The sequence below is a fragment of the Perca flavescens genome, chromosome 18, assembly GCF_004354835.1.
Source record: "Perca flavescens isolate YP-PL-M2 chromosome 18, PFLA_1.0, whole genome shotgun sequence".
Classification (NCBI taxonomy): domain Eukaryota; kingdom Metazoa; phylum Chordata; class Actinopteri; order Perciformes; family Percidae; genus Perca; species Perca flavescens.
The window spans coordinates 16,811,823-16,839,352 of record NC_041348.1 but is presented as its reverse complement, the minus strand read 5'-3'; the positions used below and the strand labels follow the sequence as shown (position 1 = coordinate 16,839,352).

Below are 27,530 nucleotides of genomic sequence, written 5' to 3'. Positions count from 1 at the left end.
AGAATCCTGTCAGTTTTCACAACATTTAAACCAGTGAGTTTGTAGCCATACAACAAATATTTTTATAAACGCAAACATATTATTATATTTTCTCTTTACATTTTTCTTCCATGCTCACACACACCTTTTTCGCCAAACGCTGCCAACAATAAGAATGCCTAATCTGCCAGAAGGCTTTCTCTGCAGAAAGAAAAGCCTGGCACAGGCAGCCTAATCATAAACCCCCCACTTCTCAATTAGAGACTGAACTGAACCTAATGGCACGATTAAGATTCAATTCATTTACAACAGGACAGGAAAAGCAACTCAGTCGTCTCTGTCTGTTCCCTTGGAAACCAATTAACCTGAATGGGATTACTGAATACATTTGTGACTTTTTCATTTGCTACATGCTTTAGTCAGGCATGATAAGACAAGAGGGGATGTACCAAATGTATAGAAAACTGAACTTGGCATATCTCAAGCTGACAGATTTTTTTTTTTTGCCTTGTGGCGTGACATGGGTAACATGACTGAAGAAAACGTGGTTGTTAGCACTTCCTACATGAATGAGTTGCCACAGTCAGCCATGGCACTTGTTCCCTCTCTATTATAAAGTCAGTTTCCCATATTGTAAGTGCTGTGGGTGTAAGCAGAATAATTTCTTCCCCCTCTGTATTCCCTCACAGTCACACTATTGATTCTTAACCTGATATCATTTGGGTGTGAAGCTAAACTGCTCTCATTTGCTATCTTATTGCATGGTAAGGAGGTCATTGCTATTGTCAACAGGCGCTCTCACAGACCACAAGCTCAGCACTCTGGCTGTATTTCCTGAAACTCCAGATGGAGCAGAGCGGCAGGGGGAGTGAGAGGCTGCCAGCTCAACCTCGAGTTGCAATGTGTAGCCCTCATCCTATGGTACACATTGCAGCTTTCCAACCTCCCGGTTCTGTCACCTTTATAAATTCCCCACATTTCTGGGACAACTCATGCAGGCTGCCTAATTTTGCTCAGCAGCCACTGTCACATTTGAGTGTTTTTGGTCTGTAATCAGATGTAAGATCATCTTATATTCATGTCAGAGTGACAAGGTAGCTCCGTGGCGAGATGTTCCCTATTCGGTTTTAATGTGCGTGTTAATGTGTTTTTATATTTCATATCCACCATAGGCCAGAGCCAGTGCTAAGAAGTTTCGGAAAGTAACGTTGACGGTCTCACCAAAAGGCATCATCATGACAGACACAGAGACTACAGACCTCATAGAAAATGTCTCCATATACAGGTAAATCAAAGGTACTGAATTCAAATACATTTTGAAGAGAAACTTGCTCAGTGGCTGGGCTGATTGAGACAAATACTACAGCAGAGCACACACACATGAGTATTTTAGATTGTTATTTTGTCAAGCCATTTACTGTTTAAAAGATATCTTAAATACTGTAACAAGTGTCTGCTAATACACGTTACAAGTGGTAGTGACCTCATTTAGGACTACTGGCTTCATGCAAATAATTTAAAACCTCATGTAAAGCATTAAGAATCCCATGCACTGCATGCAGAGTGTAACTTTACATTTTCATATACTTATCTCAGATAGTAATTGCCTGACTTTAAAAGGATGGTTGAGCAATATGACATGATACAAAATCACTTAACTTGGGTTTATTAAATGCATGGTTCATCAACTAAATGATTCCATATTTGATTGTGGTTCACCTATGTTAACATTGCTGGTAACCTAGAAGTGGCTTCATCTGATACACTAAGAAACTTAGTCTATCTAGGTCACGTTCCCCTCTGTCCATTGCTTGGGCTCTTTCTGCAGGATGAAACCGAGCAGTTTTCTGCTCAGAGCTGTTGTATGTCTCATGTTAGATCAAATCACTTGGAAACCAATAATGGGATGGCAGGAAGGGGTCACCGGGGGGTGTCAGATACTGTCTCTCTCTGTGTCAATGAAAGCTAAGCTTTTTCAGCACCATGCTAGGTTTCAGTCTACCGTGTGTGTGTGTGTTTGTGTGTTTGTGTTGTGATGTTTGGCTTGCTTCCCCTCTCTGGATAGCATCCTGTAATATAGACTGGGCCTCATGTCATTGAGGATTACAGTCTAAATATCATAAGGCTGGACTGTGATTACAGAACTGTGTGTGTGTGTGTGTGTGTGTGTGTGTGTGTGTGTGTGTGTGTGTGTGTGTGTGTGTGTGTGTGTGTGTGTGTGTGTGTGTGTGTGTGTGTGTGTGTGTGTGTGTGTGTGTGTGTGTGTGTGTGTGTGTGTGTGTGTGTGTGTGTGTGTGTGTGTGTGTGTGTGTGTGTGTGTGTGCGCACATCTCTTTCTGATCCACCTTATCAGCGGTAACAGACCACAGGCCAGGGGAATCAGCCTCGTCTTTGATCTCCTTCTCTTCTCTCCTTATCTTCCTCTCCTTTCCCCTTCATTTTTACTGTCTAGGAATAAATCTTTCTTTTCTGCTCTTATTAACATAAACAGAGCTCTGAACACCGGAATACCCACGACTAATTGCCCACTTGCTAAACTCGCGCTGCCAGCCTTTGCCAATACTCGCGGGGAATGATAGGAGAGTAGGGCCACATGCAGAGCTCGGGTTGACTGAGGATTGATTTATCCCCTTTATGAGACCCCACCCCTGCCCCCACGTCCTTACAGCCCTTTTTCCCCTCCCCCTCCTTTCTTATGTCTTATTTTAGTTGCACATAATCCACTTATTGGCCAACACAGCAAGTGAAGGGTGAAAGAAAGTGGAGTGTAGATGTAAGGGAATACATCAGACTGTGTGTGTGTGTATGTGTGTGTGTGTGTGCTCGTGTGTGTGCTCGTGTGTGTGCGTGCTCGTGTGTGCTCACGCGCATGTGGCCATGCATGGAAGGACGTGAGCATTTGAGTGTGTATGTAAATGTGTGTCTGTTTGTTGAGTTTATTTTGTATTCACACTAACTGGAAGCTGGGCTGTTTCCCTCAGGCAAAGCTTTAGTGGGGGATAGACAGGGAGGCATCGTGCCATCACATTGAAAATAGGATCCTCACAGCCATGACCCTCCCATCCCATCCATCCACACACAAACAATGAAATATCCTCTATCAGTTTTCACAAACTGATATTGAATTCAGTAGCATTGGCTGTCACTCAGCTCCTGACCAGCACAATTTACAGTGCATCTAATTTGCAGCATCAGACACTCAGATTATATTATCATGAGCTTAATCTTTCAACATGAGCACGTCTGCCTTGTAGTGCTGCCGTAGGTCTAACTGCTAGCAGGGATTAGACCAAGGACTAAACCACTCGGGAGGTTTAATGATATTCTACAACAAAAGTAAAGCTGGGTTATTTGGACAATATCATTTTCTTTTTAATATAATTTGGCAATATATGGCTTTGCAGTGTTTCCCCACACAAAGAATAATTTGTGGCGGTGCGCCACACAATCAACACCGGCCTCCACGTGCAGCATATTCGTTCAGCTGCATTTCCTTTCCCTGCTCTCCTCGTTCACTCGCGTCTCTCTCACATAGGCCACACACACACACACACACACACACACACACACGCACGCACGCACGCACACACACACACACACACACAGCCCCTCCCTTCCGTGCACACACCGAAATTCGCAAGTTCACGAAAGGTTGGTATCTCGTGAACACCTTTTACACAATCACACATTAAAAAGTGCTATAAAAATATTTTATATTCTGAATACAATGTTGTCAGTGTGTTAACGTTAGAGTCCCGACCCGACTCTTGGCAAACAAGTGATTGCGCCTGCTTTAGAAAGTTAACTAGTTGCAAGTTTGCGGTAAAATGCAGTTGGGTTGTCAAGGTCAAAACAGGTATGCAGCTGTGACTCAAATAAACTTATTATAAATAATGTTATGTAATTTTTTTACTCTTACACTGAATGTTTGCTGCTTCAATCCAGATGCACGTGTTGAGGATGAGGACCTGCCTGAACCGGAGGTATCAGTCTGAAACTGAGCTGAACAGTCCGACCAGTGTAATTAGTTATGTTATTAATTTGATTACAATATTTTCAGGCTTCAACCAGTGCTGCTCAAGCAGAAAGACAGGGTCAGGGAGAGAAAGAGATAGCTTCGTTAGGCATTGAAGAAAGAGTAGGAGAGGAGGACAGCATCCATCCTCAGTTTTTGATACTTGAAAATACCCCTGCACGCCACAAATTGCTGTCTAATCTGTGGGAAACACTGCTTTGATATATTCACAGAAAATGTTGATATGACGATCCAACATGTAGAGGCATATGTCGCTCATTTCATTAGAACAGTCGATAAAGTTTAGAAATGTGTCATTCAGCTGTGAATAGTTGTAATTAACCGTACATTAGGATGATATCTTGATAATCTGGATTGAAAAATAGCCTAGTTTAGCTATCTTAGTTTAGCATAAAGACTTGAAGCGGGGGGGAACAGCTCGCCTGGCCCTGTTGACAGGTTAAAAAAATAATCTGCCTTTTAAACATGGTTTTTTTAAATGACACATGAGTTTTGGTAACAGGACTGAGAAAAATGCAACCAGCTTTGGTTTAGATACATTGTAAAAAATTAAGTTACCGCAAGCAAATTGCACCCATTCGGTGGAATGGCTCAGAAGCACATACATTACAATTACGTTACAATTAGGTTTTTGTACAAATTAAACAAACAATATATGACATGGTAATGTGAGCTTGCTGGTGAATTTTATAAATTTGGAGGAGCCAGGCTAGCTGTTTTCCCCTGCTTCCAGTCTATATGCTAAACTAATCTAAGATAACTTTCTCCTGGCACTAGCTCCATAGCTAATAAGTCATGCATAGACATGAGAGTGGTATAGATCTGATGTAACTCTTGCTAAAGGGAGTAAGCGTAGTTTAGAAAATGCCAGACTATTATTTTAAATCAGAAAATAATGGATCAGGAAAAAAATGTATATATTAATCAAATCTTACATTTCATGGCTCCAAACACAAGGTAAGTAATATCGGTGAAACAAAACAAATAGTGTCTTTGGGTTAGATTTGCCACTTTCAGATCAATAGACACTTGTATTGATGGGCTTTTATGAACAATACTGTATAAACTTAATCTTATTTTTATTTCTAAAGAATGATATAGACAGTGATACCTACATCTACCAATGAGCAGAACATTGTGAGGTGTGTCAGCTTCCATCTGGACTGGTGTTACTGATTCATATTCTGACATGAGCTCTTAGAGACCGACCAGCATATCAATCAGCAAAACATACGGCTCAGAACAGGAGAGGTAGAAGTGTAACGGACACTGCACCTGTTAATGATGCACATTGTTCTGATACTATTAGATCTGTACGATGTGTCTTTGTTCTATCTTTGCCCTAAACATTCATGAAAGTGTTTTTCCATTTCCTGTTTGAGAATTTGGTAAAAAAATGTTTTGACGACTGCTTCCATGCAGCAACAGCAAAATGCGGTTTTTCGTGAATGCACTTACGTCAGATAAAAAGTTCAACAAAAGGTAGTTCATTGTTGTTTTAAACAGCACACCTGCTTTATTCAGTGTATGTAGAGAATCCGAGGCTTTGATGTATGAAGTTCTATTCACGCTTTGTACTGTAAATATTTAAATATTTCCATTGATATTCCCTCTCTGCCTCACAAACACCGGTGCTCTACACAGCGAGGAAATCAAAGGCTTGCGGTCCACAGAGCTTTGGAGATATGATGCAGACTGACAGCTCAGCTTCTGTTGTTCAAGCTTAGTGAAAACTCTGTGATGCTGTCAATTATTTTTTGTTTCAAGCTGAAGGCTTATTCTTGGAATATGACGATCCATTGTGTAGCACATTGGTGGCAGTATTTTTTTGAAATTTTATTTTTTAACCAATTGTCTTAAAATCTGTGAAATCTGCATGCACAAGGGTTTTTCAGATACCTTTTATTTCATCACACTCCATAGAAGTGACTGTAAATGGAAGAATCGGCTTGTGCGTCTTTGCCAAAAAGATGAAATGTGTATTCACTCCGATGAGACGTTTACGTTTAGAGATTTATATTATTCTCACGTGGATGCTGTATTATAATGAACCATTTTTTGTACCCATACTGCATGATACATTGTTGTGAAACGCTTGCTGTTGATAATAGAAGATGGGATGCAACTTTCATAAGATCCATATTGTTCACCATCATTGTGTAATTCTGGACACAGCTCAATGTAAAATTGCAGTCATAGATTCTTGCCAATACTTTAGGCACTGTATGAGCAGTGCACTGACATATTTGCTCATTTTGCTTATGTTCACTGCTGAAATCATAACGTGTTGTGGACAATGAACCACATTTCTTGTTAAAATGCATTTCTAAAAGTCTGTCTCAGATCTTCTGGGCATCTCTCTACTGCAGTATACGATAAGAGAGAGGAGTGATGAGTTCCAGGCATGGCTGTGTTTGCAGACTTTGTATCTTCAGGCTACATTCCTCTGAGTGCCCATGGTTATTTAGAACCTTTATCTAAACTTTGTATAACATGCTCAGGATGGGACCTTCTAGTAGAACTATGAGATATGTTGTATAAAGAAAATCAAATTAGTTGCAGCTTTTAAATAAGCTTTATTTACCTAATAAATGGGTAAATAAAACCCTAAAACATTGATTTCTTAAATGACAAGAACACGGCTTTACCATCACTACAGTTACTATTGATAGTACTGCTATGTAATACTGTACTACTGTCAAATTAACATGCATCATTGTGCAGTATATAATACATTCATTTATTATCAATATTTATGTATTAATATTATTGAAAACCAGTTGGAATTTAGAGAGTGCACACACAGCAACATACAACTCTGTAGAGGCTCAGACAATTAAAGCCCATAGAAATAAGTGAAATTTAGGTTGTGACAGTGGATAATATCTCCGTAAGATGATACTTACTGTAGGTTTAAATTGAGCAGTTTGGTTACATCACACTTGTTTTCCAAACTTAAATAGGTCAACCCTTTCAACTTTTTCACTGCAAATTTGTCTGCAATTAAAGCCCAAATAGAAGTTAGAACACTGGGGAGATGGGGAAATACTGGGCTGGCTGGGTGTCCTGGGCATTGCAATGTGGGTCATGCATCAGTGGTGCAAGGCAGCAAACAATCTGAGAGGGAGATCCGAGCGCTGGTGTGTTCATGCTTGTTGTTTGATCAAATAAATTACTTTATTTATGCCCCTTTTTGATGTGGTGCAGCAAATGAGTGGCTGCAAGCTGCAGATCCCTTTGTTTACAGTTTACAAGTTACTTTAATGATGCAGTCATATGGTGTCATACCTCACTGTGAAAATGATGACATGCATTGAGCGACTCAGAGTATCTAATTGAAAATCTTTTTGTTATATTCAACCCATTTTCTACTTAAAGAACCCAGTTCTTTTAGTAGAGTAGTATGAGAGTGTTTTTACTCTAATAATGCTACCCAATCTGGTCCTTCTGCTGCTTATAATAATTGTTGTATGTTTAATTATAGTGAGTAAAGGTCAAGTGCATCCCTTGCTGTGGGTCATTCACAGATCTATTTAAAGCAACAAACATGACACACTCTGCTAGTTCAGGTAACAACCTCAGATAGACATACGGGGTGACTTGAGATCGATACCGCTTCTAATAAAATCCGACAAAACAAATTCATAGGTTTTGTGTCCATTGCGTCAGTAAACCCATACGAGCTGTTGTGGGGGAGCCAAATGGCTTGGTGGACTTTGCAAATAACTGGCCATGGCTGTCACTGGATTTGCAGACAGTTGGATTTCTTGAAAACCAGATCCAGGAGAGATTCAGTGTGACTGTTGGGAATGAAGTCTCAAGTGCAATATAGTCACAGCGGAGATCCATTCGTAATCCAAGACTTTCCATTTTTTACCAACAGTAGAAATTCAGATATTTCAACAGAAGTTGCAACATATGTAACCGTCACAGAGGTTATTTCAGAAATGAACTGTTTTCTACATCTGATTTTCTGCAGTTTCATATGCCTTTTAGTGGTTGTTCTTCTCAAGAGACAAATAAGATACAACTCTGAGGAATAGCATAAAGGTTACCTGAATATAGTGAATTCATCAAAAACTCTGGCAAAAGCTGGCGTGTGTTGCCTCAACACAAAATCTGTAAATGTTGTCCCTTTACCTCCATTATCTCTTGACTGAACATTTCAGGGTCAATTGACCATCTGAGCCTTGAATGGAAAAAACTTGGAATACACAATGCAATATTATATCAGCATTTGAGTTGATTTTTTTTTTTTTGTTGCATAAAGCACACACACTATCTGGAAATATGAAGTACCAAAGAGCTCAGTCACAGCTTCAAGCAGCTCTCATGTCACTGCTGCTCATTTGTCTCCTGCTCTACCATTCCCAGCTGTGTGACTTAATCAGCATAATATTCGAAACCAGCACTCTCATCCTGCTATGATTGTTTTTCATATGCATAGGGAAAAGGTTGAGTTGCAAAAGCAAAGTTATGGTCTAAATCGTAGCTTATCTTCATGTATGAGGTTGTATTAAGAGTGTGCAGGCTAGCAGCTAATGCATTGTATGTGGTGTCCTTTGTTCTGCATATGTGTCCTGTGATTAAAAATGATGTTTGCCTTATTTATTCATTCATTCATTCATTTGTATCATAAATTGGTTCCCGTCTGCTGCAATTACTCATTTATCATCATAAATGCCCTTATGTCAGGTGGATTGATAGTGTTAGTATACTGGAATAATGTTTTTTGTTGTCTTTTCTCATCCAGAATCTCGTACTGCACAGCAGATAAAACTCAGGATAAGGTCTTTGCATATGTCTCTCAGAGTCCGTTCAATGAGACCCTGGAGTGCCATGCATTTCTCTGCCAAAAGAAGAAGATTGTAAGTGTGCAACACTTGTGATTTTGTTGTAAATACCTGTGTGGATATATCTGTATTCAGCTTGATGTGTGGGGGAAAATGGTCTTGGACTTGAGCAGGTCTTAAGGTCAGTTTGGTTGTGGTCTGAGTAATGAACTGCACTTAGTGCAGTAGTGTGGCTCCATCTTGTGGAAGGACACCTTACAGCTCGACATTCTATTGTATTCTGTTGAGCCAACATATATATTTGAGAAATTGATAAGATTAGAAATAGTTTGGTTTTAAAGAAAAAATAAATATATAAATTATTATATATATAATATATATAGATAGATAGAAGTTAGAAGTGCTATAGAAATAAAGTTTATTATTATATCATTATTCTTCCCCTTTACTTTTCTCTCCAGGCTCAGGCTGTGACATTGACGGTAGCCCAGGCCTTTAAAGTAGCCCTTGATCTTTGGGAGATTGCTCAGGAAGGTGAGTTCACGGAACAGGAAGAAGGTGAGATTGAGACAGTTCGGTAAAAGTTTTTTCTCTTGGCACTGTTTACAAAAAAAAACAGATTAATGAAAGACTGTAATCCATCCAATCTAACTAATACTAATAATCCTTTTGGTTTTTAAGCCAAGTCGAGAGGGCAGTTATTTAATGTTTAACAACCAAGGGACTGAAGGAAAATGCTTCACATGCTCAGCCACCATTCTGACCTCCACAATCTCCACTGCGCTATATGAATGACACATGACAGTACTTCCTCCATGTAAAATTTCCACTAAACCTGAATTGCTGTCAACCAAAAGTTCAAATACCAACACGTTTCAAACATCATATAGTCTTTGTCAGGTTTTGCTTTTTTCCTGTTTGCAGACAAAAGCAAGAAGGCCAGGACCTGCTGTTCTTGTGCAGCAAGCAAAGGGCAGTCAGAGACAACTGACACTCAGTGTGTTCCAGCAGGTAAGCTCATCTGATTTTGTCCTTATCCCCCATGTGTATCACATTAAGTTCAACAGCAATGACAAGAGATGTTATTTTATTTGTAAAAGGTTGAACAATTAACCTGAACACAGCAGTATGTCTTGCTGATAATTACTACAAGAGAAGGTTCATCTTTATTATCAGTTTAAAGTGGATGGTGCCTTTTTTTGGTTTCCAATTTAAGAAATGGCAACACACACCTGAATAAATTAATGAGTGGTATCAGTGTTCTCATCTAATGCTCAGGAAGAAGACTGATAAACATATTTCCCAAAAAGGCAAACTGTTCCCTTAAACTCTTAATGAATAAATGGGTTCGCAATTTACATTCAAGAACAGTGACCGCAGGGTAGAAAATCAATTGCCACAATAGTTTTTATATGGACTTTAACAACTTTTATTTTTATATAACGTTGCCTGGCAGAAATGGCAGCAAGTAGCAGTGATGATGCTAACACAAACTACACAAAGTTAGCTCTACAGGTAAATAAATAAATGACCTGCGTGTGTCCTTAATCCATCACACAGGTCGCACAGGTTAACCCTTGTGTTGTCTTCCCATCAACACTTTTTTTTTTTCGACGTTTTTGACGCCTTTTTTTTTCACAATTTGTTTTTGCTTTTTCCAATGTTTTAAATTGTTAAATTTAAGCGTTTATTTCTAAGGCTACCATATTTTCTGATATAAAACAAAAATTGAAAACTGGTCAGTGTGACCCAAAGTCGACACAAGGGTTAAAAGCTCACAAAAGTAACATTAGCATTAAATAGATGCTGTTTGACTGCTACACAGACCTACTCCTTCTGGTTATTTCTAACATTCTTCACTCACAAGAAACACTTGACTCTGACCAGATAGCTGGAGCTAACAGTTAATTATACACACTGAGCTAACTGGTACATATGCTTCTTGTGGTAATGGGCATTTTTCACCCAATCCTTTTGTGATTTGTGCAGTTTGAGGCACAAAAACAACTTCTGTCACTTCATTTCTTAATAAGTCATTCAGGTTTGTTTTCTATTCTACCCCCTGTGTGCATGTGCATCACTCTATTTTTTTTTTAATCCACTTTAACTTTGATTGTTGATCATCACTTAGTGATGAATGTTTAATGTTATAGAGAAATTCTTAATATTTTATTATTTTTATATCTTTTGGTAGGGTTTCGTTGCTGTAGTGGTTAATGTTACAATTGTAACTATTATAATTCTCGGAGGATGAGGATAAAGATGATGTAATCACAGTTTACTGTATAAGGCTAGAGAGAAAGAAACTGCCTATCACTGACAAGATTACAATGATCTGATTAGTTCTGTAAAGATGACAACCGTAATATGTTGCAGTCTCTGAAACGAGACAGTAAGTAGCTGCAGATTTAGAGTAAGTACAGACCAAATTTCTCCAGACTTGAGGCCCTGGTTTCTTAATCCTCACAAACCCAACATTTTCCAGTGAACGTGATTAAGTAAGCTTCTGTATTCAGTTGCATAATGACTTTTAAATGACCTTTCCCGTGGTAGTGTGTACACAACAATGAGACTTGTAATTTTGTAGTTTGACACTGCACCCTCTCACACACAAATTGAACTGCCATCAATCACTTCTCACATAGACTTAGAGGAGAAATCATCTAATTATACGCCACTAATTGGTCAATCACAGGAGCAGGAGATTTAAAGTACTTCCCAATAGCCATGACATTTATAGGTCAAAATGTTTTCCACTCTTTAGGGGGTCAAAGGGTCTGCAAAATGAGACTTAGTCATCCATTCAGTGTGTTGTTAGTTAATTTCGCTTTTCGAGATTTCTTTCAATTGAAACTGGCTCCACGTCCAGCAGTAGTGGCCCGAGGGCAGAGAGAAAATGCGATGTGAAAGCCTCAAGGATCTCGGGGGTGACTGGGCACAGAGAGTTTTTTTTGCAGAGATGATTTAAATTCAGCATGTTGCAGAGAAAGCAGTGTGTGCCACAGGCTGGAGTTGATGTTTCACCTAAAGAGACAGAAAAAGCTGACAAGTCTCTCCTTCTCTCTTCTCTGCTGTGTGTCTGGATGTGCGCCATCCTTTCCCTCTTCTCTGTTCCCTTTTGTCTCACATCTTGTGTCCCCGTCAACCTCTTGTCCACACCTGCCATCTCCCTCAGATCTCCCAGAGGCACACAACCCTGTTGGGATTGAGCCAAGTCTCCGGAGGCCCTTCTTCTCTGCATCACTCAGCTCACCCTCGCCTCGCAGTAACCCTACTCGAAGGCGACCAGTCAAACACGACTCTTGGGTAGGTGACACCATCTGCCTCCAAACTGCTGATTTGGCCAAAATAATGCTTAAAACAGTTCAATGGTTACTGGTGACTTGTATTAAAACATGCTTGCCAGTAATTGACACGGTTTACTATTACAAAGCATCTAAAAGTTGTATGTTAAGTAAGGTTTTAAATTTTAGAAATTTAAAATAGTCATTTTGCTAGGTTTGTAGAATGAATACTAAAGTAGGGGGTTACCTACATGTATGTGGAGAGCAGTGTGTCCATTAGTGAATAAAATATTGACAATTAAAAAAATAAACTCTTGTCAAAAGGTAGTTAGTTGTTGACTGTAGTTTTCTTCTTTGAAATATGATTGTTAAGTACAGTTATTATTTAGCAATATTTGGAGCTGTACGAAACATGGATAAGGATACATTTTTACATTCTCTGCATTTGTTTTTGGAAAGCAAGTGATGCCACCAATTTCAATTGCCGTATGTATGTATGTATGTATGTATGTAGTTGTACTGTAAATAATTTTAAATGTTTATGCTGCAGGAGGTTCATTGGTCACCCTCCTGGTGTTCACTTACATATTATTAACACTAGGTGGCACCATAATCCTGAGATTGCCTCTCATAGAGGCTGATGTCACACAAATTCATCTGTCTATATTGTTCGTATTTTCCCTGAATTGATTTTCTCTAATTGGGAGAATTTATCCTTTAATTGAGCCTGATTTCATTATCTAGTCCAACTTTGTCTTTAATACCTCTTTTTCTGTTTTGGTTGTTTAAAATCCCTCTACGTTTGCCTTACCAAATTAATATAAACTTCAGTGGAAATTGGACACAATGATATTTATATTATTATATTGATTAGTAACTCATGAATTAAGAACTATGCAAGGCAATTGAAATTGGTGGCATCACTTGCAAAAATATATCCTTATCCATATGTTTTGTGCAATATTGTCATACTGTACAGTCACATTGATTAGAATAGAAAATGCATGTGAAAACATCTACATTGGGCAGTATTTGATTTTTTTTAGCACTTAAATTAATTTGTGTGTCACTTGGATAAAATACATTCTGACAAACCGCTGACTCAGTGAAGAGGCACAGGAGTTTGGAAAGCACAGAAGCAGCAGGATTGTAATATTAAGTAAGTTATGTGTGTATTGATTCATATTGCTCATGTCTCAACAGGACGTGGAGGATGGAATCGATGATGCGTTCTCAAGGTAACCTTTGCATTTGACTACTAAGTCTGCTAAACACACGGGATATATATTTTTAATTTATGAAAGGAGATGGGATTGTTCTCAAAATACTTCCCCTCTCAAAACCAAATTTATGAAACCATTATTGATGTTGATTCCAGTTCTAACCGGAGATAGGTCACCTTTTGAGTGCTGTCAAGCTATTTTAAAGGACGAGGGTGACGGTCGGCTGTCAGTAACCTTCCAGACTCTTCTAAATAAGAAAACCTTCATTTGACACATTGATTGACACAGGTTTTTATTGAAATTTATACACACAGACAGGGACATGCAATAGTGGTGAGGGGTTAAAAATTATGAAAGCTTTTAGAGATTTAGTAAGATTTTACAAAGTAGATAGCAGTAGAAAGAAGTTAAAACTTTAACAACTGTAGTTAAAGTAGGTGTTGTAAAGCTCTAGTGTCTTATTAAACCAGAGCTGAATAAAACATGGTTTTGGGTCAATCAGTTGTTTGGCCATTGGAAGTAGTTGGAGATGATGTGATCTACTACCTTGTACAACACTGTTGTTATGTTGAAATACCTTAATAAAATAGCCCAGTTTTGATTCCTACAACCCAATGCTATAGGCCATTAACTTTACTGCTAATCACTACAAGGGTTTAAATTAAAAAATATATATTATTATTCATTATTTTTTTTGTTTGACTTGCTGTTATTTATATCAATGCATGTGAATAGACTAGTGTGTGCTTGTGTTAAACACTAAGCTGATTGACTGATTAGAATTCCTGTGTAACTAGTGAGCAGTTTGGACATTTGTGAGATCAATGTCGTGCTCTTGAGACATTACAGTCAATATTAGAGACTATCGTTTCCTTTACTGCCAACACGATGGCAACCTCTCCCGACAGAGCTGTCAGGAGCACAGAGACTGAAGCCAGGCATTTTATCTCTGAAATAGGATTACAATGCAACACTTTTTTTTATTTTCTTTGAGAGTGTGACGGTCTGTGAAATAGCGTGAGGCGCCTGCAAGAGCCTAAAATGTGAAATGTGAGTCTCAGGGTTAAAACGGGTTTTGTGTTGTAGCCTTGCTTCTGCGACATCATCCACTTGGTCTCTCTGACATACTCTTTGATAATGTGCCTCCATGCAGAACAAACTGTGTGGCGCCCTCTGCATGGCTTTTCATTTCCTCATATAACCAGCTGATATGTGTGTATGTGTCCTACAGTGTTGTGTTATCCCTCCGTAAAGAGAGAAGAGCAGAGAAGGGAGGTTGACTCATACATTAAAGAGATAACCACTCATTAAGTTGTGTTGCCTGCAGCTAATGGATCGGTTTGTTGTGTTGGAGCATGCAATGCTTTGGTTCAAGCAAATGGAGATTATATGCAGAAGTGTATGGAGAAGCTGGCTGGGTGTGAAGGGAGATCGGAAGGGGAAGACAGGTCATCCCAGTGGCTGTTCTCAGCAGGAACCAGGAAATACTGACCTCAAGTGTGGATGTCAAATGGAGGAAGGTGAAACACTTAGATCTAAATCTGACATCACAGAGGAAATGCTGAAGGATTTTGGGAGTGTTAGAGCAGACCTCCTCTGCAGAGGTCAGCAAGGATGTCAGGCTTTGCTTGTGGCGGTGCACGAAAAGTGGATACGATCTGTCCTGAAACGTGGAAGTACTCTGGATCACACTGAGTTGTCACGGCTGTCACACCTCTTTAGTGTTACATGTGACTTTGAGAGTGCTTTTAGATGGAGAGGAGGGTTGTGAGATCTCTGTCTTTGGGCACATTTTAGGAATGTTCAAGGATCACACTTTTAAATAATACCATGGTTTGCTATAGTCATGGTCAAGAATTAGATTTAGCTCTGCTAAAAATGCAGTTCGCAAATGTTTAACGCACTACAAGATATGGGAGCTTGCTTATCTTGTTTCCATTTTGTTCCCTGGCTACAGCCGTGAACTGTTTGGTCCTCAAATGCTCTGTCCTTTTTAGCAGCTTTGTGTAGCTTCTAACATAGAACATTCAAATAGGAATTAGTTGTTGACTAGTTGGCACACACATCGGAAATAAGGCAGGTATTGTTTTCATCCTTTCGGTTTGTTTTTTGTAGGGTATCTCTCATGTACAGAATCATTTTTTAATTAACTATCAGCACAGGTCAGGGATTAAGCCTTTGTGAAAAATGTAATTGTTAATCATAGTTATTCAAGTATATTAAACTATTGACATCAACCTCAGTTCAAATGGGTTTAATAAATGGTTTAATTTGTATTTAAGATTTCTTCAATTAATGGTGACCTTTGAGTTAAACATAACTGCCAGCTTGGTGAGGTACTTGAATTATATAACCTCATCTAAATGTGACAAGTTATTATTCTTTGTAATTCTAAGCTTCTTGAGGGTTTCTTTACTTTGTGTATGGTGGCGCTGGAGTCTTGGTGTCCTTTCTGTGACAGTCTCTAGCAAGAGACATTCTGAGTGTTTTAACATATTTTAAGCTTTAACATTTAGTCACATAGTCATTTACTCTGTCTTTTTATCTGGCATGCAGCAACATGGAAGTAGAGGAGATGGACACCGGTATGTGATTTAACCAGCATTTTATTAATATTGCATGTTGCACGAGGCCTTACATTAAGAATACCACTCATTTCTGTACAGTACTATTACATTTTTGCACCGTCCAGACTGTCCAGAAATAACCAAATAATTAAAATCAGTGATTCTGATCCTTGGAGCCTTTGTGATGAGCTGACATGCCTCAAGAACCCCGTCCACCACTAGTATTTGCACATTTGTGACCTGCTGTACAGGTGAATTATTCACATTCAAGTTATTTAGTATGTTGAATACATCTGGAATATGTAGGCCAGACACTTCTCCTGCAAACTATTGGTAATCTATTTTTAGGGGCGTCAGTTGTGGGGGTTTGGTTAGGACTACATTATTTATTTTGTTAGTTAAACATCATAGTTTTAATAGTGACATTTTAATGAATAAAAATATATAGACTATTTCAAATTTTTCAAATTTTCTATTTGAGAAACACTGATTGAAATACTCACCTTAGTTCATAGTTTGTATTCAGGTGTATCATTTGATAGTCTTGTCTTTTATTCATCAGAAATGGAAACATGAATCAACTTATGTACAGAGAGTAGCAGTTCCTTTAACGTTGTGCTCTAGTTATCATTTGGTTTTGATGGTCACTATTGTTTGTATGATTGACCTTGTAGATATTGTAATTCTCCACCTGATGGCTCACTATATGTTCGCCCTCCCACCCTTTCACCGCCATTCGAGTCATTCTACATTTCATGCTTTTTTTTTCTCCGTTTTTAACTTTGCATGTCCTGTGAACCCTTTTGACGAATAAATATTTACTGCCATTGACCTCTGTAGCAATACTACTTTTTCCTCTTCCTCTCTTTCTGTCTCTGTCAGACTGGCCGAGCCCTGCTCCAAACCCGTCTCTGACAATGCAGCTCTGAGTGTCCGGGAGGTCTCCATCGAGAATCTGTTGTCTGCAACAATGAGTTTGAATAACACACGCAGGCAATAGCTTCCCAACTTACAGAACCACCGAAATGTGATGGAAATCATACCCCTCAGGCCCCAAGAACAACAACAAATACCAAACATTACTTGAACAGATAGCAAAAACATATCATGCTTCCCGGTGCACCATCTGAATCAGAGTGACTCTGTTTGATTTCCGGTGACTGCTGCAGAGAAAACAGAATGGATACCCTGATATTATAAACTGCTGTTTCTGTGAATGCCTGCCAGTCAACACACTCCATTCAGTCCTTCAGTCATCTCCTGCCATATTCAAACTCTCACAAACTGCCAGATGAAAGATGTGCAACACAGCATTGAAAGACCAGCAAGAAGTTCCCACAGAGTCTCCTTCTTATAAAAAAAAATACTTAATACTCACACATGGATTCCACTTGTAAATTCTGATGAAGATTTTCTCAGCATCAAGAAGTCCAGAGATGTGTGTACATAAAAGGCTGTCATCTCTTTCTCAAAGCTCTCTCATCTTGTCGTTTGCTTGAAGGAGTAACAGCTGCCAGTCTCAGTAGTCACTGGAAGAAGTCCAGTGTTAGTGTTAGTGTTACAAATCTTTAGTCATGATGTTTGATAAATTATGCATTCAGCATTCGGTTTGTTGTGCTGATTCAACCAGTTCTTTGAAGAATGAAATGGCACGCGTGTACCCATGTATCATCTTTTTTATTGATTGCAACATAAATGTGTCATTAAAAAAAAAGCCAGAATCAACCTGGGAAATTAAGGAAATGTTTCTGGAAGAGGTATACATGTAACCTTTAGAGAGTGTGGTACACTGCAACATTTACTACCAACAAATCCCCACACAAGACTGCTTACTTTGTGTATCCAGGACTTCATATACACATATATATATATCTCACAAAATATAAGTCACAAAATTTGCTTCCAAGGACTTCTTCTACAATCTGTACAGCATACAAACCTCTATTACAATAAAGGAAAAACTCTCCCAAGAAAAAATGGAAGAAAGAAAAAAGTTAATAAATTATCAGAAGACGGAATTGAGTTACCCATTTTTTTTTTTTTTTTTTTTTTTTATCCATTTGTTACCATGTGACCAAAACTGGCATGGATTGTGCACGGCACAGGACAGGAGGGCTCTGCAGTGGGTGTTTAAAACCGCCCATTGCATTGATACCCATCTACTGAGCATTAGTGATATCGGTGAGGTGTGCAGAGCTCAAAGGATAAGACAATACCCACCCCAGCTGGTACTGGTTGTACACCCTGCCGCTGTCGTACCACCAGACTACAGAACAGCTTCTTTCCTTTTTTTTGTGCAGAATAAAGGGACTTCAACTTGTGCAACACTGTGTTGTAGAATGACAATAAATGAACCTCACCATGACAACTGAGAAACGTCATATGCTGAGGAAGGCCATGAGTTGTTGCTAAAAGCTTTGGAAGGTCAAGAATGAACAGTCAAGCTTAGTGTTGCTCTATAGTGTCAGACACTTACAGTCTCATTGGGTTTAAAGCAATGCATTCAGTAAGCTAGAGCTTAGGGACCACCATCAATGGTCTTGACAAACAACTACAGTTTGGCATTTAAAGGGGTTTAGTATTGCACTTTCATAATGTTGGGTGGCTCAGATGAGACCGATAATAAAAAAGAATGATCCAAATTTAAGCAGTAGAGGCCAAGATATCCTCACCTGTACTCCCTAGTATGAGCCAAGCTCCAAAAACACTGCATCCTACATTACCCATAATGCAGTTAGTGTCTTTTATAAGACCCTACTTGCCTGGTAACACCCACATATTCCAAACTCCACGCTTCCAGTTTGTTAGGCAGGCTTTGATTTAAATATAAGAAAGACCATAATCCTGATGACATCACTATGACCTCATCTGGGACTTTGGAGTCACACATTATACAACTGTTTTTTTTACAATTTACAATTCCAATGAAGTTGGGATGTTGTGTAAAATGTAAATAAAAACAGAATACAATGATTTGCAAATCCGTTTCAACCTATATTCAATTGAACTATAAAGACAAGATATTTAATGTTCAAACTGATGGTTGAAATTGTATTGTTTTTTTTGTTGCAAATATTCACTCATTTTAAATTTGATGCCTGTAACACGTTCCAAAAAAGCTGGGATAGGGGCATGTTTACCACGGTGTTATATCACCTTTCCTTTTAACAGCACCCAATAAGCATTTGGGAACTGAGGACACTAATTGTTAAAGCTTTGTAGGTGGAATTCTTTCCCATTCTTGCTTTATGTACGACTTCAGTTGCTCAACAGTCTGGGGTCTCCTTTGTCGTATTTTGCGCTTCATAATGTGCCACACATTTTCAATGGGAGACAGGTCTGGACTGCAGCCATGCTGTTGTAATACGTGAAGAATGAAATTGGCAGGGACGTCCCCAAAAAAGACTTTGCTTGGATGGCAGAATATGTTGCTCCAAAACCTGTATGTACCTTTCAGAATTACTGGTGCCTTCACAGATGTGCAAGTTACCTATGCCATGGGCACTAACACACCCCCATACCATCACAGAAGCTGGCTTTTGAACTTTGCACTGATAACAATTTGGATGGTCCTTTTCCTCTTTGGCCCGGAGGTCATGATGTCCATGATTTCCAAAAACAATTTAAATGTGGGTTAGGGTTAGCTGCATCACCTTGCCCTATCCTTGCTTGTGAACAACTGAGCCTTTTGGGAATGCTCCTTTTTATAAATAATTAATAATCATGAACAATTAACCTGTTTATCTATGGAATGTTCCAAACCGGTGTTTTTTGAGCATTCCTCAAATTTCCCAGTCTTTTGTTGCCCCTGTCCCAGCTTTATTGGATTGTGTTGCAGGCATCAAATTCTGTATATGGGCATGCGCTCTACCAGGTGAGTTAACTAGGCACCTAAAAACATGAGTTAATATTTGCAAAAAAACAAAGTTTATCAGTTTGAACATTAAATACCTTGTCTTTGTAGTGTATTCAATTGAATAGAGGTTGGAAAAGATTTGCAAATCATTGTATTTTGTTTTTATTTACGTTGTACACAATGTCCCAATTTCATTGGAATTGGGGTTTGTAGTACTAATCATACTGAACAAACTGAACTTGATTTGTAAAATTGATGGGTGCCCCTTTAAGGTAAACGCATCTTTTTTTTCATATATTTTATTGGATACAGTGTTCAAACAATATTTACAACATAGTACAATATAAGTCTCCATTTTGTGTTTTCAGAATGAAGAATTCTTCTAAACAACTGTCCTTTTGTGGTTTCGGGTAAACGCATCTTAATCTGGTTTTAAAATCTTAAATCCATCAAAAAACACACTCAAGGACGACCGCACTATTGAAGAAATGTGGATGATCAGTAATCAAAATGAATAATTTATTGATAACCCTTGTGCTTGCTTGCATTATATTAACAATGTCAATAGATTGTGTTTGTAAAGTAAAGAAAACACAATCTTCATCTCTCAACACAACAGTAAACCTTTCTCTCGCAGAAATGGGCTGACATTCCTGTAACAATCAGTTTTAGTGCTGTTTTATATCAATATGGTTTATGTAACCAAAATATAATGGCTGTTTTACATTCTGTTCTCCTCAATCAGTCAGCTGCCCCTGTAAATAAAGAAAATGATACTGTTAAAGAAAAATGATGTAAGGTTACGAGGACAAACTATTAGAGTAAAGAAACCTATTTCCATATGCTGTATTTTTTCAATGTCAAAGCTGTGTATTTATGTATGCATATTGTATGATTATCAAAGAAGTAGGATGAATAGAATCGGGGCTTCACACAGCTTGTTTTTAAAAAACAGTTATCACTCTTGTTAATATGTGAATTTGTAGATGGTTGTATGTTTTGCATTAGGTTAGACAATTTGTACAAATATAATTGTGTGTGGTTTTTATTACTTCAGGAATTGCTTTATTTTTTCAAATTACCCACACACACAGTTCACAGTTTCCTCTTACTGCTATCTGTTTCAAAAAATACGTCCTTTGTCCCAAATCTTATTATAGACTAATATTGCTCTCCTTAGACTCAGCAAATAATTTTCATCCATCCGCTCAGATGACGTTTACTGTCAAGAGGATATTATAATTTGCCCGCAGAAGTGGTCCTTCTCTCTGTATTCATGGCATCATGACTGAGGCGGGAGGTAGCGGGGAGCTCAGTGTCGTTGTCATGACACCCGCTGCAGAATAATTGGATGGCTTATCAGGTTACGCCGCCCTGAAGCTTAAAGTGATGGTTCGGAGTAATTTCACCCTAGGGTCCTTTGCACCATGACTTCTGGTATACTTACAAACTTTCCAATCCATCGTTTTATGAGTGTATAACCTATTTGTACTACTGTAGAAGTTTGGTATCATTTCGGGCATTATTAGTGGGGTAATGTTACACTTCGGATCCATTAGCCCCTGCGCTAAGCTATTCAGCTGATAACGCTACTCTACGCTAACTCTCCCAATGTTCGGCCCAGGTGAAAAAAGCTTCTGGGGGGGTGTTTGGCTCGAGGTCATGGTGCAAAGGACCCTAGGGTGAAATTACTCCGAACCATCACTTTAATTGCATTGTTTCGTTCCTGACAGGCTAAAATAGGGACTCCATTGCATCATCGAAAGAAAGCTCTTTACTGTTTGGGTATCATAAATAGCCTCCAGCATGTCTATAGAGGATCATTAGTATCGACTGTTCAGCAGAGTGCACTGTCAAAATGCAACATTGTCATTTTGCCTTACCTTTCTCTTGAACATTTTTCCTTGCAAGTAGAAATGATTTTTGCAACATTTTCTCACCTTTCCAGCTCCGTCATTGATTTGACTGATTGATTCATGTGTGGAGGCTTCAGTATCTGCTGATTGAGAGATGGGCTGTTGTCCAGGAGCTCTCTGACTCGATAATGGTTTTCAGTAATGACAACCATCAAACAGAGTTGTGAAGCACATTTACTAATAAGGATAAAAGCTGGAGTTGCTTTTGCACAACTTCACCACAAGCTGCATTGTTTTCCAATGCAGAGACATATGAGGGGCACTATTAGATCTTAGTAAAATATAGTTTTTCACCCAGAATTTGCCTTTTTTAATTGATTTTCAAGCAAAAAAAAGCGACATAATATGATGTTATTTTGCAAACAAGTCCCTCTGTGTTATTTAGATTTGATCAATCCCTGTATTAATTGTATTGTGGCACGAATTGATCTGTTGGACTGAGAGTTTTGTTTCATGTAGTCAGTATTGTATATACTGTACACTTATTCCCTGCAAATCTTGAATGGATGTTGTTCTTTGGCACAGCAGAGAATTGCCCATGCGGGAGGGGGGACAGATCTGCACTTGGACGTATAACATGCCAATTTGAGTCTGGAGTGCACTGAATACAAATCACGCTGCGGAGGTTTGAGTCCAGAAAACATCTGATGCTTTCAGAATTTTCAGATACGCTACTATTGCCCAAATTAACCACTGATGTTTACAGTATCGGTTAACTTTTCAAAGAAGGTGCTTATTTACTATCTATGCAATAGTGGGTTTCCAACAGTGTTGTGATATTATGATAATAGCAATTTGTGTATAAACCACTAGCAGTTGTCCTGAACTGTGTAAAATGTGTACAGAATTTGGAAACTTATGGTTTGTTACATATTTATGCATAATAAATAATAATAATAAACAATAAGACATTGTACAAATATTTCATTGCACTCAACTGTCATTTTTCATATTGAATATAGAAGGCCACTTGCAGAACCGGTGTTTTGATACACTCAAAGCGTCTTCAGTCATACACAGAATAATTGCAAATATAGTTTGGTCTTTAGCAGTGCCACACAATATGATCGCCATGTCTTTTTATAGCTAATTTGATTTCAAGATTGCTTTATAATTTGATCAATAATAACTTTAAAAAAAAAAACTTCCTCTAAAAGAACCAATTAAACCACCACAGCTCACTGTGCAGACAAGCACTTTATTTGTCATGACCCTTCTACTCATCTGTCCAGAACATTTTAATCTGTTTTCTTCTCAAACATTTTCCAGCTCAGTGTGGTTGATCCAAAACAAGGACAGTCTCTTGTTTGGCCTTCTGACTGCACCATTACATTGCTACATCTATTCAGTCAGCCCACTGCTGATGATTGAAATCTTAAAAAATAAATACCGGGTGCAAGGCAACAATATCGTATTTGTTTTCCCAATCACGAATAGAAAATAGAAAAAGGCCATATGAATTATTAACCCAGGAAATTCAATTTCAGATACAATTAATGTTTTTATAGCTGCACCTGCAAAATTTTAGAACGATATATCACACTGCCAACCTGATTAATCTTGAAAAATGTGTAGTCAACGAACCTTACACAAAGGAGGTTTTTGTTTTTGTTCACTGGCACCAAGTGGAACTAGTCAACTAAAATGCATTTTAACAAACAGAATTTCCAAATGGCATTATTACAGATTAAGACCAAACCTAAAATTATGAATGAACAGAAAAATCACACATCACATTTATTAAAATGTGCAAATTAATATTTATGTGCACCTGGAACACTTCATAGATAGTTGGCAAGGGTTCTGATAAGGGCTCATATTTTGCAGGTGTAAAACCCAATCTAATCAAAATTGTGTGTGTGTGTGGTCTGTGAGATGGCAGTACATTCTGTGGGTGTTTGTTTAGTCTGATTACTGTTTATGGAGGTGTGCAAATATCATTTTAACTTTTAAAGACGTGGAGGCTACATCATGGCAGGGAGCCTCCAATTTTCGTTATGAGACGAGGGTTTGAAAATTACCTGCAAGCTTACTCGTGGTAAATACAAATTACTAATCAAATAACTTTTCGTATGTTTAAGAAACATTATTCATTTCACATTCATCCACCCGTCTACTGTAATTTTGAACTTTCCAGAAACCTCAATGTGATCACCACCCTGTCTTGTTGGTGAACAAAGACTGCAGTGAGCAATCAAAGAAAAAGTGCACTTTGATCACTTTGATGTTGAATAAGAGTACGAATAATGGATAGGACAACTACATATTTTGTCCTGTTACGGCACTCTGCAGTTAATAGCCACACTGTCACTGTTTGGTGTCCTGAGCAGTGACCCTAACCACCTCTGGACTTAAGCATTACATGATTGTTCTCCGAACATATTCCCAATCTTGTATTGTCACAATACAAAAGGTTTGTAATTCACTAGATTCTATTTCAGGAATTCTTATTTAACTTTGGGGCAATATGTTCTTTACCAACGTCCAATTTGTCCGTGGTGTGCTGGGATCTATCAATGAACAGCTCATTTAGTATTCATAACTGTGTAATTAATCGCTAATGGGCTATTTAATACAATTTTGAAATGGCTAATTCACTACTGATAGTGTTCCACACTTATTTAATGGCTTAATGTTTAGTTGGTAATAGTTTTACTGTTTGATATAGAGAATCTATTGAAACTGGCTTGTGGAGGTCAGATAAGCTAAAGTTTGAACTCCATCTAAGAAAACTGCATATAGAGTGCAATGACCTTGCAATGACCTGCAAGTGGATATTCCCTAGTGAGTTAGAGGTGTGATTGTGCAATTTATTTAGTACACAGCAGATGTCTAGTTGCTGCTATTTGAATGATGTATCTGAAGTGTTAAAGTGCTATGAAACATTGTTCATACAACAGGAACAGGAAATGTTTTTTTTAAATGAAGCAGTTTTCAACTTCAGAAAAAACATTTTTTTACTTGAAGGCCTTCTTGTTCATCTATTTGTACTCCAGGTAAAAATAAAGTACATATGGAGAAAAGAGGACGCTGCTAATATTGTTGTACACATGGGGCCAAGTGCTATGATAATAAAGGTACTCTCCTATGCAAACCCTATATTTATAAAAATGTATTTGTAGATGCAATATATACTTGGATCTCTGAATCACTTCCAACCAAAGCTTGTCTCAGTCATAATAACAGCCCAATCACATGAACAACTAATGGAAAGAAGTCTGCAGTGCTGCACTGAGTCAGAGTTAGAAAAAAAAGGAAGGGTATACAATATTACCTATTAATCCCTGGGAGGCTGTAATCACTTTCTATTTTAGGATGAGCTGTATTCTTGGATACTTCTATGTAATTACATTTTGATTAGGAACATTCTAGTTTAAAGGCCAGGTGAAATGGCTTAATTAATTTTTTATTAATTAGTCTTGTGTTGTAACTTCTGCTTCACTGTGGATAAATGTAGCAGTTGTTGGTTAAATAACGGCTTGATGACTATCTTTTAGCTATTAGTAGAGGTTTTATTATTAAGGAAAGTAAACAGATACAGTAACTTCATTTGTGTTTCCAATCAATGAACCGTAGCAATATTCTGTAATCTTAAGACCGATGTCAGTCCGACTCTCATGGATATCCACTGAGCTTTTCTCCTAGTCAAATTATGTTCACAGCACTGATGGAGTACTCGAGTCCTGGACTTGGACTCAAGTCTGACTCAAGTGGCTATTCTCTGCGCTCCTTGACTTGGACTCGCGCACTGATGGATTTATGAAATCGGACATGAGCATTCATAATAAATAGGACTCGGAAGTTGGATGAAGTTTCTGACTACTTTTGTGTGAAATAGTCAGTGATTGAGTACTCGACTCCTGGACTCGGACTCCAGTCCGACTTGAGTGGCTGTTCTCTGGACTCCTGACTCGAATCGTACTTAACCTCAGGTAAGTCGGACTCGACAGTTGTTGACTTGACTACAACTGTTGGAACGTGAGGAGACTTGCGTGAATATCTACACTTCGCAATCCAAATTTCTTTTTTGTTGTCAATTAAGTAACTTCGATTTAAGATGAGATGTTGGTCATTTCCAACACCTTTGTATCCCCTGCTTTGACTCATAAATTCTGGACTCTGTGCTGCTGCCAGCCTGTGTAACGTACAATGCTCACTGTTGATCGACTGTTAGCTTCAGCTGGCTAGCTGTCAACCTCCCGACTAACAGGTACCACTAGGTAGTAAGCTAACAAGGGTTATCCCTTCAGACCACAGTGGACTTCAGTGGACTCTCCATCCAAGCTCCCGACTGGACCTTCATCGGCCACGACTACCGGACACTCCCCAAATCACTTGGTAGCTTTGAGACACCCGTTTGGCCGGCTGTTTGCTTCCGCCGGTTAGCTTCTGTTAGCTCCTACGTTCTCCTCGTTACGTGCACAGGGCTATGAGATGCAAGTTTGTTTACTCTGATCATGCCATCCCTACCATACTGTTTGACCGGCGCTCCCCTCCCACAGCGTCGTCGTCATCACAACAAACCACACGTGCAGTCTGGTAAGCTGAGACCTTTAGTATGTGTTGACATTGTCCAGCAGCAAACTTGGGATGAGGGAGGCCACAGGATCTTGTGACAGCATCCCTTATGAGCTGCCGGCAAATTGAGGAAACCCCTTGCCATTCCCGTTGTGGGTCAATCAAGGCATCCCTCTGGTCGTCAGCTACGGTGGGATCCGGAGCCTGCAGGGGGGCTGAATCCTGGAGGGGAGCCTGAGGTGGGGCGTCGTCGGCCAGCTGGTGAATCAAGGCCAGTGGAGGAGCCGAAGTCAGCGGATTTGCAGTCGCCCTGCTGTACTCGCGCCCGCTGTTTGCTTTGGATGACCACACCAGACTCTATGCCTTCAGAGACAGAGCCTTTAGTGTTGCAGCCCCATCCCTCTGGAAAACCCTCCCTGCAGATATTTGAATTGCTACGTCGCTGGACATTTTAAAAAAACTCCTGAAACACCACTTGTTTACCACAGCCTACAAACTCCCTTAGTAGCCACTAATTCTGTAAAGTGTCCTTGGGTTTCATGAAAGGTGCTATATAAATAAATGTTATTTCTATTATTATTACAAAATTGGTTCCCAGAACAGCATCACTGAGTGTCAGAGCAGCCATTTGATTCAAGCGCCATCCCTTGAAGACCTTTAACAAGAAAGGAGTTTATCTCTTCAAAATTCCTGCCTGTTATCCCTTACATCACATCACAATCCCAGCTGTATTACTTGGCTTTCTTAAGAATATGAATATCTTAAGAATACGTTGTGGTTGTATTGTTTTATGGCTTTTATTTATGCTCATTTGTGCACAATATTGTCCAGTATTTAAGATTAACTGTGTTCTCTTAAAGTTCTTGAATATGAATTCCACCACCCAATTTTGTGGATGATGCACCAGGTTTCACATACACAAAATACAGTTTGAGCAACAAAATACTGTACACGTTAGGATTTAATGTGTCACTTTTCATCCATCCATATATGCATTTTGTACTTCAAAATGAAGGTAAATGCATGGATAAATGTAACTACTATATAATTACCTAATTAATTTGTAGCACTCCGAAACTGCCTTAAAACACTTTTCTTGTGACACGACTTGGCAAACATTTTGTGCATGAAGTGCAGTTTTCTATTGTACTGTAAGTCTCAAGCCAGCATTTAATGCACAAAATGCATCTCTGTGACAGTTGATGAGCAGTTTGTGTGTGAAAGTGCATTTTGTGCGCAGTGGAAGTGAAGTAGCCTGACAAGCACATCAAGATGTTGGGTCTGGGAACTCACCATTGACAGGGCTCAACCCAAGGGGCAGGATAAATGGTTGTCTTTCAAATTCCCTCTGTACGCAA

The 27,530-nt window shown here is 38.8% G+C and overlaps 1 protein-coding gene across 5 annotated transcripts in view; it reads left to right on the top strand.

Annotated features, from left to right (window-relative positions):
- si:dkey-71h2.2 (low density lipoprotein receptor adapter protein 1) overlaps positions 1 to 27,530 on the top strand; it is a 112,373-nt gene that overhangs the window by 18,831 nt on the left and 66,012 nt on the right. For 2 of the 5 annotated variants that reach the window (XR_003694823.1, XR_003694822.1), the window contains exons 3-8: positions 1,152 to 1,264; positions 8,769 to 8,883; positions 9,270 to 9,342; positions 9,733 to 9,819; positions 11,984 to 12,114; positions 13,296 to 13,330. Coding sequence is in view for 3 of the 5 variants with exons in the window: in XM_028604502.1 (XP_028460303.1) it covers positions 1,152 to 1,264; positions 8,769 to 8,883; positions 9,270 to 9,342; positions 9,733 to 9,819; positions 11,984 to 12,114; positions 13,296 to 13,330; positions 16,765 to 16,882 (672 nt within the window). In the remaining 2 variants the exon portion in view is untranslated. Of the gene's footprint in view, positions 1 to 1,151; positions 1,265 to 8,768; positions 8,884 to 9,269; positions 9,343 to 9,732; positions 9,820 to 11,983; positions 12,115 to 13,295; positions 13,331 to 15,871; positions 15,901 to 16,764; positions 17,608 to 21,686; positions 22,489 to 27,530 lie in introns of those variants that run through there. The other 3 variants (XM_028604503.1, XM_028604504.1, XM_028604502.1) reach the window with 3 other exon arrangements.